General features: G+C 36.7%; 1 protein-coding gene across 2 annotated transcripts in view; it reads right to left on the reverse strand.

The window, feature by feature from the left end:
- PIK3C2G (phosphatidylinositol-4-phosphate 3-kinase catalytic subunit type 2 gamma) overlaps positions 1 to 12424 on the reverse strand; it is a 344923-nt gene that overhangs the window by 129588 nt on the left and 202911 nt on the right. For both annotated transcript variants that reach the window (XM_035028133.1, XM_035028132.1), the window contains 2 exons: positions 11702 to 11794; positions 10135 to 10264 (listed from right to left, as the gene is read on the reverse strand). In XM_035028133.1, coding sequence (XP_034884024.1) covers positions 10135 to 10264; positions 11702 to 11794 — 223 coding nt within the window. The remainder of the gene's footprint in view (positions 1 to 10134; positions 10265 to 11701; positions 11795 to 12424) is intronic.

A 12424-nucleotide genomic window follows, 5' to 3' on the forward strand; every position in this document is an offset into this window, starting at 1 on the left:
AAGAAAGAAAGAAAGAAAGAAAGAAAGAAAGAAAGAAAGAAAGAAAGGAAAAGAAAGAAAGGAAGGAAGGAAGAAAAACTTAACACTCCAGATCTTGGGCATATCCTTAATATTATAGCTAACAGTACTTGGCTCTTGTGCGGATTTTCTAATGGGTATTAACTGAGATAGCAAATGTAAAGCATTATATTTAGTAGTAATGTAATTACTTTAGAAAGAGGTGATTCCTCTTTCTAACCCTGAACATTTCTTTCTTTTTTTTTTTTTTTTTAAAGATTTTACTTATTTATTTGAGAGAGAGAGAATGAGAGACAGAGAGCATGAGAAGGAGGAAGGTCAGAGGGAGAAGCAGGCTCCTCGCCGAGCAGGGAGCCCGATGCGGGACTCGATCCCGGGACTCCAGGATCATGACCTGAGCCGAAGGCAGTCGCTTAACCAACTGAGCCACCCAGGCGCCCCTAACCCTGAACATTTCCCTCATGTTTCCAGTTCTTCCACTTAATCCTTCTAAAGGGAAATCACCTCCTATCTGGCTCTTTAGTGCTTCATTGCCTCACATTTGACCATGACCAAAATTAAGATTTAGATCATTAGCACCACTTAGATACTGTGCTGTAACAATATCAGTTACTTTTCAGATCACATTTGTCTTTAGGGAACTAATCTTTGCTAAATCCCAAGCCATTTATCATAACACTTACATTGCTGACTACTCTGAAAACCTTGCACCTAATTTATAATAATCACGGTGGCTAAATTTTGTGTATCAATTAAAACGATAAATTATATCTTATACATTTTAAGCTAGTATGTATCATACACCTTTTAAATACTTATAACAATTCTGTGTGCATTGAGTAATCCGTGTAGTTCTATTCTTATAGTCCTCTAATGCAGAGTTTCTCCAATTTTAGTGCATATTTGTATCATTTAGGAATCTTGTTAAAATGTAGGTTCTGATTCTTTAGGGTGGGGGTGAGTCCTGAGATTCTGCATTTCTAACAAGCTCCCAGGTGATATCAATGCTGCTGGGTTCTTAGGGACAAAACTTTTTAAGGTGGTATCATATAAGGCAGTAGCTCTCAAAATGGAGTGCAAAGAAACACTGGAGCAGCTTTATACAGTTACAGAGACATGGGAACCCCCTCCCCTCTTTAATACCCAAATAGAAAACCTGATTTAGTACTTGGTTGGGGCCTGGTTATATCTATTCCCTCAATTTCCCTAAGTAATTTTTATGCCCATCAGATTTGGAGAGCCAGCAATAAAATAAATCTTAAAGAATTTTTATTTGCCCTGATAATCTCCCCCCAAAATTCCTAGGACATCATATACAAAGTAGTCATGAGAATTTTTTTTTATTTTATTATGTTATGTTAATCACCATACATTACATTATTAGTTTTTGATGTAGTGTTCCATGATTGATTGATTATGAAACCATTCAGTATGTACCCTCTTTAATACCCATCACCAGGCTAACCCATCCCCCCACTCTCCTCTCCTCTGAACCCTCAGTTTGTTTCTCAGAGTCCATAGTCTTTCCTGGTTGGTCTCCCCCTCCGATTTCCCCCCCTTCATTTTTCCCTTCCTGATATCTTCTTCTTCTTCTTCTTCTTCTTCTTTTTTTTCTTTTTTACATATAATGTATTATTTGTTTCAGAGGAACAGGTCTGTGATTCAACAGTCTCACACAATTCACAGCACTCACCATAGCACATACCCACCCCAATGTCTATCACCCAGCTACTCCATCCCTCCTACTCCCACCACTCCAGCAACCCTCAGTTTGTTTCCTGAGATTAAGAATTCCTCATATCAGTGAGATCATATGATACATGTCTTTCTCTGATTGACTTATTTCACTCAGCATAAGACCCTCCATATCCATCCACGTCATTGCAAATGGCAAGATATCATTTTTTTTGATGGCTGCATAATATTCCATTATATATACACCACTTCTTCTTTATCCATTCATCTGTCAATGGACACCTTGGCTCTTTCCATAGTTTGGCTACTGTGGACATTGCTGCTATAAACATCAGGGTGCACGTACCCCTTCGGATCCCTACATTTGTATCTTTGGGGTAAATACCCAGTAGTGCAATTGCTGGGTCGTAGGGCAGCTCTATTTTCAACTTTTTGAGGAACCTCCATACTGTTTTCCAGAGTGGCTGCCCAGTTTTCATTCCCACCAACAGTGTAGGAGGGTTCCTCTTTCTCCTCATTCCTGCCAACATTGTCGTTTCCTGACTTGTTAATTTTAGCCATTCTGACTGGTGTGAGGTGGTATCTCATTGAGGTTTTGATTTGGATTTCCCTGATGCCGAGCGATATTGAGCACTTTTTCATGTGTCTGTTGGCCATTTGGATGTCTTCTTTGGAAAAATGTCTGTTCATGTCTTCTGCCCATTTCTTGATTGGATCATTTGTTCTTTGGGTGTTGAGTTTGATAAGTTCTTTATAGATTTTGGATACTAGCCCCTTATCTGATATGTCATTTGCAAATATCTTCTCCCATTCTGTCAGTTGTCTTTTGGTTTTGTTGACTGTTTCTTTTGCTATGCAAAAGCTTTTTATCCTGATGAAGTCCCAATAGTTCATTTTTGCCCTCGCTTCCCTTGCCTTTGGCGATATTTCTAGGAAGAAGTTGCTGTGGCTGAGGTCGAAGAGGTTGCTGCCTGTGTTCTTCTTTAGGATTTTGATGGACTCTTGTTTCACACTGAGGTCTTTCAACGATTTTGAGTCTATTTTTGTGTGTGCTGTAAGCAATTGGTCCAGTTTCATTCTTCTGCATGTGGCTGTCCAATTTTCCCAACACCATTTGTTGAAGAGACTGTCTTTGTTCCATTGGACATTCTTTCCTGCTTTGTCAAAGATTAGTTGACCATAGAGTTGAGAGTTTATTTCTGGGCTCTCTATTCTGGTCCATTGATCTATGTGTCTGTTTTTGTGCCAGTACCATACTGTCTTGATGATGACAGCTTTGTAATACAGCTTGAAGTCTGGAATTGTGATGCCACCAGCTTTGCTTTTCTTTTTCAATATTCCTCTGGCTATTCAGGGTTTTTTCTGGTTCCATACAAATTTTAGGATTATTTGTTCCATTTCTTTGAAAAAAGTGGATGGTATTTTGATGGGGATTGCACTGAATGTGTAGATTGCTCTAGGTAGCATTGACATCTTTACAATATTTGTTCTTCCAATCCATGAACATGGAACGTTTTTCCCTTTCTTTGTGTCTTCCTCAATTTCTTTCATGAGTATTTTATCGTTTTCTGAGTACAGATTCTTTGCCTCTTTGGTTAGATTTATTCCTAGGTCTTACGGTTTTGGGTGCAATTGTAAATGGGATCGACTCCTTAATTTCTCTTTCTTCTGTCTTGTTGTTGGTGTATAGGAATGCCACTGATTTCTGTGCATTGATTTTACATCCTGCCACTTTGCTGAATTCCTGTATGAGTTCTAGCAGTTTTGGGGTGGAGTCTTTTGGGTTTTCCACATAAAGTATCATATCATCTGCAAAGAGTGAGAGTTTGACTTCTTCTTTGCCAATTTGGATGCCTTTTATTTCTTTTTGTTGTCTGATTGCTGTGGGTAGGACTTCTAATACTATGTTGGATAGCAGTGGTGATAGTGGACATCCCTGCGATGTTCCTGACCTCAGGGGGAAAGTACTCAGTTTTTCCCCATTGAGAATGGTATTTGCTGTGGGTTTTTCATAGATGGCTTTTATGATATTGAGGTTTGTGCCCTCTATCCCTATACTCTGAAGAGTTTTGATCAAGATAGGGTACTGTACTTTGTCAAATGCTTTTTCTACATCTATTGAGAGGATCATATGGTTCTTGTTCTTTCTTTTATTAATGTATTGTAACACATTGATTGATTTGTGGGTGTTGAACCAACCTTGCAGCCCAGGGATAAATCCCACTTGGTCGTGGTAAATAATCCTTTTAATGTACTGTTGGATCCTATTGGCTAGTATTTTGGTGAGAATTTTTGTATCCATGTTCATCAGGGATATTGGTCTGTAATTCTCCTTTTTGATGGGGTCTTTGCCTGGTTGGGGATCAAGGTAATGGTGGCCTCATAAAACGAGTTTGGAAGTTTTCCTTCCATTTCTATTTTTTGGAATAGTTTCAGAAGAATAGGTATTAATTCTTCTTGAAATGTTTGGTAGATTTCCCCTGGGAAGCCATTTGGCCCTGGGCTTTTGTTTTTTGGGAGATTTTTGATGTCTGCTTCAATTTCCTTAGTGGTTCTAGGTCTGTTCAGGTTTTCTGTTTCTTCCTGGTTCAGTTTTGGTAGTTGATACATCTCTAGGAATGCATCCATTTCTTCCAGATTATCTAATTTGCTGGCATATTGTTGCTCAAAATATGTTCTTATAATTGTTTGTATTTCTTTGGTGTTGGTTGTGATTTCTCCTCTTTCATTCATGATTTTCTTGATTTGGGTCATTTCTCTTTTCTTTTGATAAGTCTGGCCAGGGGTTTATCAATTTTGTTAATTCTTTCAACAAAACAGCTCCTAGTTTCATTGATCTGTTCTACTGTTCTTTTGGTTTCTATTTCATTGATTTCTGCTCTGATCTTTATTATTTCTCTTCTCCTGCTGGGTTTAGGCTTTATTTGCTGTTCTTTCTCCAGCTCCTTTAGGTGTAGGGTTAGGTTGTGTATTTGACACCTTTCTTATTTCTTGAGAAAGGCTTGTATTGCTATATACTTCCCTCTTAGGACTGCCTTTGCTGCATCCCAAAGATTTTGAACAGTTGTGTTTTCATTTTCATTGGTTTCCGTGGATTTTTGTAATTCATCTTTAACTTCCTGGTTGAATATTCATTCTTTAGTAAGATGTTCTTTAGCCTCCATGTATTTGAGTTCTTTCCAACTTTCCTCTTGTGATTGAGTTCTAGTTTCAAAGCATTGTGGTCTGAAAATAGGCAGGGAATGATCCCAGTCTTTTGGTACTGGTTGAGACCTGATTTTTGACCTAGGATGTGATCTATTCTGGAGAATGTTCCATGCGCAGTAGAGAAGAATGTGTATTCTGTTGCTTTTGGGTGGAATGTTCTGAATATATCTGTGAGGTCCATTTGGTCTGGTGTGTCATTTAAAGTCTTTATTTCCTTGTTGATCTTTTGCTTAGAGGATCTGTCCATTTCAGTGAGGGGGGTGTTAAAGTCCCCCACTATTATTGTATTGTTGTTGATGTGTTTCTTTGCCTTTGTTATTAATTGGCTTATATAATTGGCCACTCCCATGTTAGGGGCATAGATATTTACAATTGTTAAATCTTCTTGTTGGATAGACCCTTTAAGTAGGATATAGTGTCCTTCCTCATCTCTAATTATAGTCTTTGGTTTAAAATCTAATTTGTCTGATATAAGGATTGCCACCCCAGGTTTCTTTTGGTGTCCATTAGCATGATAAATGGTTTTCTAGCCCCTCACTTTCAATCTGGGGGTGTCTTTGGGTCTAAAATGAGTCTCTTGCAGACAGCATATCGATGGGTCTTGTTTTTTTATCCAATCTGATAGCCTGTGTCTTTTGATTGGGGCATTTAGCCCATTTACATTCAGGGTAACTATTGAAAGATAGGAATTTAGTGCCTTTGTATTGCCTGTAAGGTGACTGTTACTGTATATTGTCTCTGTTCCTTTCTGGTCTATGTTACTTTTAGGCTCTCTCTTTGCTTAGAGAACCCCTTTCAATATTTCTTGTAGGGCTGGTTTCGTGTTTACAAATTCCTTTAGTTTTTGTTTGTCCTGGAAGATTTTGATTTCTCCTTCTATTTTCAATGACAGCCTAGCTGGATATAGTATTCTTGGCTGCATATTTTTCTCATTTAGTGCTCTGAATATATCATGCCAATCCTTTCTGGCCTGCCAGGTGTCTGTGGATAGGTCTGTTGCCGATCTAATGTTTCTATGATTGTAGGTTACAGATCTTGTCCCAAGATGCTTTCAGGATTTTCTCTTTGTCTCTGAGACTTGTAAGTTTTACTATTAGATGTTGGGGTGTTGACCTATTTTTATTGATTTTGAGAGGGGTTCTCTGTGCCTCCTGGATTTTGATGCCTGTGTCCTTCCCCAAATTAGGGAAGTTCTCTGCTATAATTTGCTCCAATATACCTTCTGCCCCCCGCCTCTTTCTTCTTCTTCTGGGCTCCCAATTATTCTAATCTTGTTTCATCTTATTGTATCATTTATCTCTCGAAATCTTCCCTCATGATCCATTAGTTGTTTATCTCTCTTTTTCTCAGCTTTTTTAATTTCCATCATTTGGCCTAGATCACTAATCCTCTCTTCTGCTTCATTTATCCTAGCAGTTAGAGCCTCCATTTTTGATTGCACTTAATTAATAGCCTTTTTGATTTCGACTTGGTTAGATTTTAGTTCTTTTATTTGTCCAGAAAAGGTTTCTCTAATATCTTCCATGCTTTTTTCAAGCCCAGCTAGTATCTTTAAAGTCATCATTCTGAACTCTAGTTCTGACATTTTACTAATGTCCATATTGATTAGGTCCCTGCCAGTCGGTACTGCCTCTTGTACTTTTTTTTTTTTTTTTGAGGTGATTTTTTTCCATCTTGTCATTTTGTCCAGAGGACAATAGATGAATGAGAGAACAAAATGCTAAGAGGGTAACAACAACCCCAGAAAAATATACACTGAACAAATCAGAAGAGACCTGACACTGGGGGAAAAGAAAGGGAAAGAAAGAAAAAAGAAAAAGAAAAAGATAAAAACAAACAAACAAACGAAAAACAGAATATGATCAAATATGATCAGGCTGGTGCATAGATCAGTGCCACACACTAGATTTTGGTGCATTTTGGTCTGTTAGAAGAAAGTGCCTCCCAAAATTTTAAAGAAAGAAAAACTTATATATGTACAAAAATAAGGGTAAATAAAATGAAGGGATGGAATATGACTGTAAAGATGAAAATTATAAAAGATTTTATAAAAGGAATTGATAAGATAAGAAGTGGTTGAAAAAAGAAAGAAGAGGATTTAAAAAAAAAAAGGGAGAGAATGTGATCAGGCAGGAGACTAGAACAAAGCCATACACTAGAGATTTAGGATATATTTTGTTCTGTTAGAAGAAACTGTATCCCAAAATTTTAAAGTGAGAACAACTTATATATATATACCAAAAATAAGGTTAACTACTATGAGGGGATAGAATATGACTCTAAAAATGAAAAATAAAAAAGATTAAAAAAAAAGGATTGATATGATATTGGTTGAAAAAGGGAAAAAGAAAAATTCAAAAAAGAAAAAATAGAAAAAAAAGAAAATTAAACAAATTAACTTTGAAAGACTAAGGAATCATGGGAAAAAAACCATGGATTCTATGTGCAGTATTCCCCTAGCACTGGAGTTCTGCCTTTCACATTGATCGGTAAATTTGGTCTTGGCTGGCTGTTCTTGCTGATCTTCTGGGGAAGGGGCCTGTTGCCATGGTTCCCAAAAGTCTTTGCTGGAGGCAGAATTGCCCCGCCCTCGCCCATTCCAGGCTAAGTAATCTGCTCGGGTTTGCTCTCAGGACCTTTTGTTCCCTGCAAGCTTTCAGTACAGCTTTGGAGGACGAGAGTGAAAATGGCGGCCTTCCAATCTCTGCCCCGAGGAGCCGAGAACTCGGGGCCCCACTCCTCCGTGAGCCCCTAGAGAAAAGTAGCCAGTCACACCCATCTCCCCAGTCTCTGGCCGCACTCCGTGCTCACCCGCCTGCGACCAAGCATTTCTATCTCTGGCACATGACCCCATGTGGTGTCTCCAAACCCAGCAGATCCCTGTGGTGTGCTCCTGCACCACCCCTCCAGGGGGAGGATGGGGAGTTTCCCTGGATCTGCCACTTGTTGGATCCCTGCTGGAAGAGCAGTGGCCCGACTGTGCCGCAGATCACAATTTATGGCAACGCCAAGCTGAGAGCCCACTCCTCGGCTCGGTCTCTGCAGCCAGCTTCCCTGGTCCAATACCTGGGAGTTCTGCCACACTCAGGCACCCCCAGTCTTTCTATGACCCCGAGGGTCCTGAGACCACACTGTCCCAGTGAGGGTTCCACACCCCGCTTAGCCACAGAGTGATATCCTTCAGTGGAGCAGACTTCTAAAAGTTCTGATTTTGTCCTCTGCTGCTCTATCACTTGTGAGAAGCAGCTGACGGAGGACCCCTCGCCGGCCATCTATCTTCCCAAGTATCGCCTCGGATTCACTTCTCCGCACGTCCTACCTTCCAGAAAGTGGTCGCTTTTCTGTTCTGAGAGTTGCTGCTATTCTTTTCTTTGATATCCTATTCATAGTTGTTCAGAATGGTTTGATCCCTATCTAGCTGAATTCCTGGGACCAGATGAAATTTAGGTTTCCTACTCCTCTGCCACTTTTCTCCTCCCCCTTAGTCATAAGAATTATAATCAACAATAATGTTGATAAAGTCATGCAAACTTCTGGCCTGGAATATACTCTCCTTTATGGGTAGCAACTCTGTTTACCTCATTTTAGTATTCCTTACCTTACTTTGTGATATTTCTTGAAAATAATAGATATTCAATAAGCCTTGGAAGCATATTAAAAATGGAACCTGATCTTCTAAACATGATGTTTGCTTTAATGATTTCTATTTTTCTTGAAGAAGTATTTTGCCAATATAATGCTCTTTCAAATCTTAACAACTACAGAAGATTGTTGGTAGATAGGAGGATTAATAGCTTGTTTGTCTTATGACATCTGCAATTTTGGGTAAGTCTACATTCATTTTTGCTGAGTCGTTTTATTAACTTTAAAAGATTTAGCCTCTGTTACATTATATAATTTGAAACTGAGAAATGAGTACATGCAATTGAAGAATTCCACTGAGGTCAGTGATGTATTCAATCTCTGAAGAAAAGGTAATCCATGTGACATCAAAAAGTTCAGTTTGGCTCATCTAGCTTTATTCTTACTCTTTCAATACATTAGGATTTGAAAGAAATAGGTTACTTTATGTAAGAAAAAGGAGAGTAAATGCAAGGAATAACAATCTGAGTAGAAATGATAAAGACTCTTTTAGGAAATAGAGCTTTCGAAAGGGTTTAGGGGTGGATACTTGTCATGGAAGCAAGAGTCCTATTATCAGAATCAAAATAATTGGGTAGTATGACTTGTAATAGAGTCATCCTGAAGTATCAGGTTGCAAGTTAACCTAACACGGAGGTACTTCCCTACCTAGCTTCTAAAATTTCAAGTCACAGTTGGCTGGGGTACTGAGGCTTGTAGTGGGACCTCAGGAACTGGGGGGCAGACAATGATAGTTTTTCTGTTAGGTTTAAATTGTAGCCCTGCCTGAATAACAACAACAACTACATGGTTCTAGGTCCCTTTTCTAGTTCTATGATTTTTTTTATCCTTTTGTTTATGCAGATGTATTTGCTATCCTACCAATTAGTTGAATGAAATTCTAAGTGGCAGTGACCACATTCAAAAAAGATTATAAAGTATTTTGGGAATTATTTCTTCAATTCAGCATGATTGTAATTAAGTACAACTTTCACTTGTGATGGTAATAATTTGGGTGGACCACCGACGTTACTTTCATTGAAATGTGTATAAATGTAATTATATTTCCATATTAACATCTTGGCTTTTATAAAGAAAAAAGTATGTTCAAAATTTGCATGTTTGGACATCTTTGACTACTGATATTATGATTTATTTAAAGGTCTTTTAGAAATTAAATGCAGATTTATAATATATTTTGTTCAGAACTAATTTAAGCATTTGCAACTTTGTAAATTTTGTGTTAATAGGCAACAATTGAATTTTTTTGAATGAATAAGCTTTTCTGTTATTATCTTTAAAAAAGGGAAAAAACATACAAAAGACACACAAAAAGATACCACAGTTAACATTTGGATTGTCAAAATCCTAATTAATATCAAAAAAGACATTACATTCTTTGACATTCTAAATTACTTTGACTTACCACTTTTGAAAATAATTCTCTTTAAGGAAGAAGAATGACTTTGTATTGTTCTTTTGACTTTAAAATTTATAGTCTAAAATGAAGGCTGTGGAAAGTTTGATGTCATGTTACCAGTGAATGTTTGAGATAAATAATGTAAGTCAAATCACTTTCTAATCTATACTGACCTTGACCTTTTCCTGTGGATAAACATCTATAAATGATCATTTGCATATCCAAACCCTCCTGCAGCCAAATATTGTCCATCACTTGAATAATCTGTAGAACAAGCATATCCTGACGAAGATCATCTCCGGCCTGTTAAAAACAAAATTATAGACTCTAGATTTCTCTTTGAATTCCATTAAAGGCCTTCAAATATGGTATATGTCATTTCTTTCCTCCAATACATTTCCAGCCCCACTTAGGATGGTTTCAATTGTTTTGTTAGTATTAAGAACGCCTGTGTTTCTGAAAGAAGATTAAAGAAAATAAGAACTTTCCTTTAAATGATTACAGAAGCTTCAGCCATCAAATTAGAAGTTGCTTGGAATGTTGTTCGCTGATAATAATCTTTTAATTTATCATCCACGTGAAATATCTTAGATTTAAAGTCTAGTGAAGAGAGGCTTGATGAATGTTTATTCAAATTTTAAACTCAGCCAAGAGAGATTTCTTTCTAACTAAAACATTATTTGGTATGCCATAAATTTATATGCTGATATACAGTTAGAATACCAAGAGCTTCTTGACTAAGAGTATAAATAGCACACATAGGATTCATCTGACTTTAAATCATTGACTTCTTATATTATGAAGGTGGTTAAAAAGTTTTCAGAGTAAACAGCCTTTGATAATAAGAAATGATTAAGGGGTAATTTTCTAGCATAGGTGAAGGAAATGGAATATATCCAAAGGGGAAGGTTGGTTTTCTGCTTTTAAACTAACAGGTTTGGTTTTGAAAATGTTTTCTAAATTATATGCAGAAAAATATTCCAAGATGAAATTTTTGGTATTTTTTTTTTCTTCACCCAAAATGTGCTGTTTTGTGACCATTAATGCTTGAAGTTACACAGGTCAAAGCCAAAGTATGGGTGTGCTAAAAATTATCCTCAAAAATAGTCAAAATCCACCAAATAAATCACTCTGAGACCTGATTATCTGGTTTGGCTGAATACTTGATTAAATTAACTGAATGACTCTAAAGTCTTCCTTTTCACTTACAGCTTCTTCTTTGGTCCCTCTTTCCTACTTGTCTATACCCCTGTAACTACATTTTACTCTACTTTCCTATGGGATTCATGATAAAGACTGACTTGGCCTCTATTTATTTGAAAATAAGAAAATAATCCAAATTACTAAAGTAAGCAAGTGCCTGCAGATAAGAATTTTATGTTAAATTAACATATAATTTGAATTTTAGCTAATACTGATTTTAATTTAGTATCTAAATCAAAAGAAAACTCACTAGGGGTTCACCACACATTCCACTTTCTGTGCTACTCAAAAATGTATAATTTCATTTATTGAAACATATCTTCTTAAGTTTTTCACTGAAGGTTCACTAGCTTGAGCCAGTAATGATTGATTTATTGTCAATCATTGTTTGACATGTACTATAATTCTGTAAAAATGCAGAATCAAAAATAACTGGAATCCTCTGTGTGGTTGTCAGAGGAAAATACCTATAATAATTTCTTTTTGCAAGAAATAACTCAATATTCTAACTGTGAAATCAATTTGATGTTTTTGTACCTTAAAAATGACGCCGATGTTTTTGCCCATTGGGTTAGCATTGATGAAAGTAATCTTCAATGGCAAAGCGTGAGATGTGAAATATGAACATGCCTATAGAAAGGGAAGAGAAAAATGGTGAGCAAAATAAAGCAAAAAGAACACTTTCCCTGAAATCATGGGCCTCTTGCATAATTTGTTATATGAGCAAATGTAACACATATGAATAATTTTTACACTTTGGAACAAATAAACATATTTATTAAAAACAACAAAACAACTTCAGTCTACTAACCAAAGCCTTTACTTAGAAACTGAAAATCCAGCTTCTTGGCAGCTTCTACTCTTTTTATCACTGAACAGTGATGAAATGTTGGGGATTTAAATAAACTAAGTAGTATGTAGGCATTGTGTTTATGATAGTTAATATCTAAAAGATAAAATTGCTATTCAAAAATTGATTTCCTTTTAATTATTTCTTCCCTGCAGAATACATTAAGGAAATATGGATATACGGTTAAGAAGTTCAAATTTGAACTTTGTAACTTACTAGCTGCAAGACCTTGGACAAGCTACTTAAATGTTTGTATCCCACTGTAAAATGGGGATAATAACACCTATCTCAAGCATATTTGTAATAGATATATGGGCTAATAGATATAAAAGACCTTCCACAGTACAGTGCCTGACACTAATTAGATACTCAAAAAAAAAAAGCATTCTTTTTCCCTTTTTGTTAATGAA

Source organism: Mirounga leonina, unplaced genomic scaffold (genome assembly GCF_011800145.1).
Source record: "Mirounga leonina isolate KUSES-001 unplaced genomic scaffold, KU_Mleo_1.0 Mir_201, whole genome shotgun sequence".
Taxonomy (NCBI): Eukaryota; Metazoa; Chordata; class Mammalia; order Carnivora; family Phocidae; genus Mirounga; species Mirounga leonina.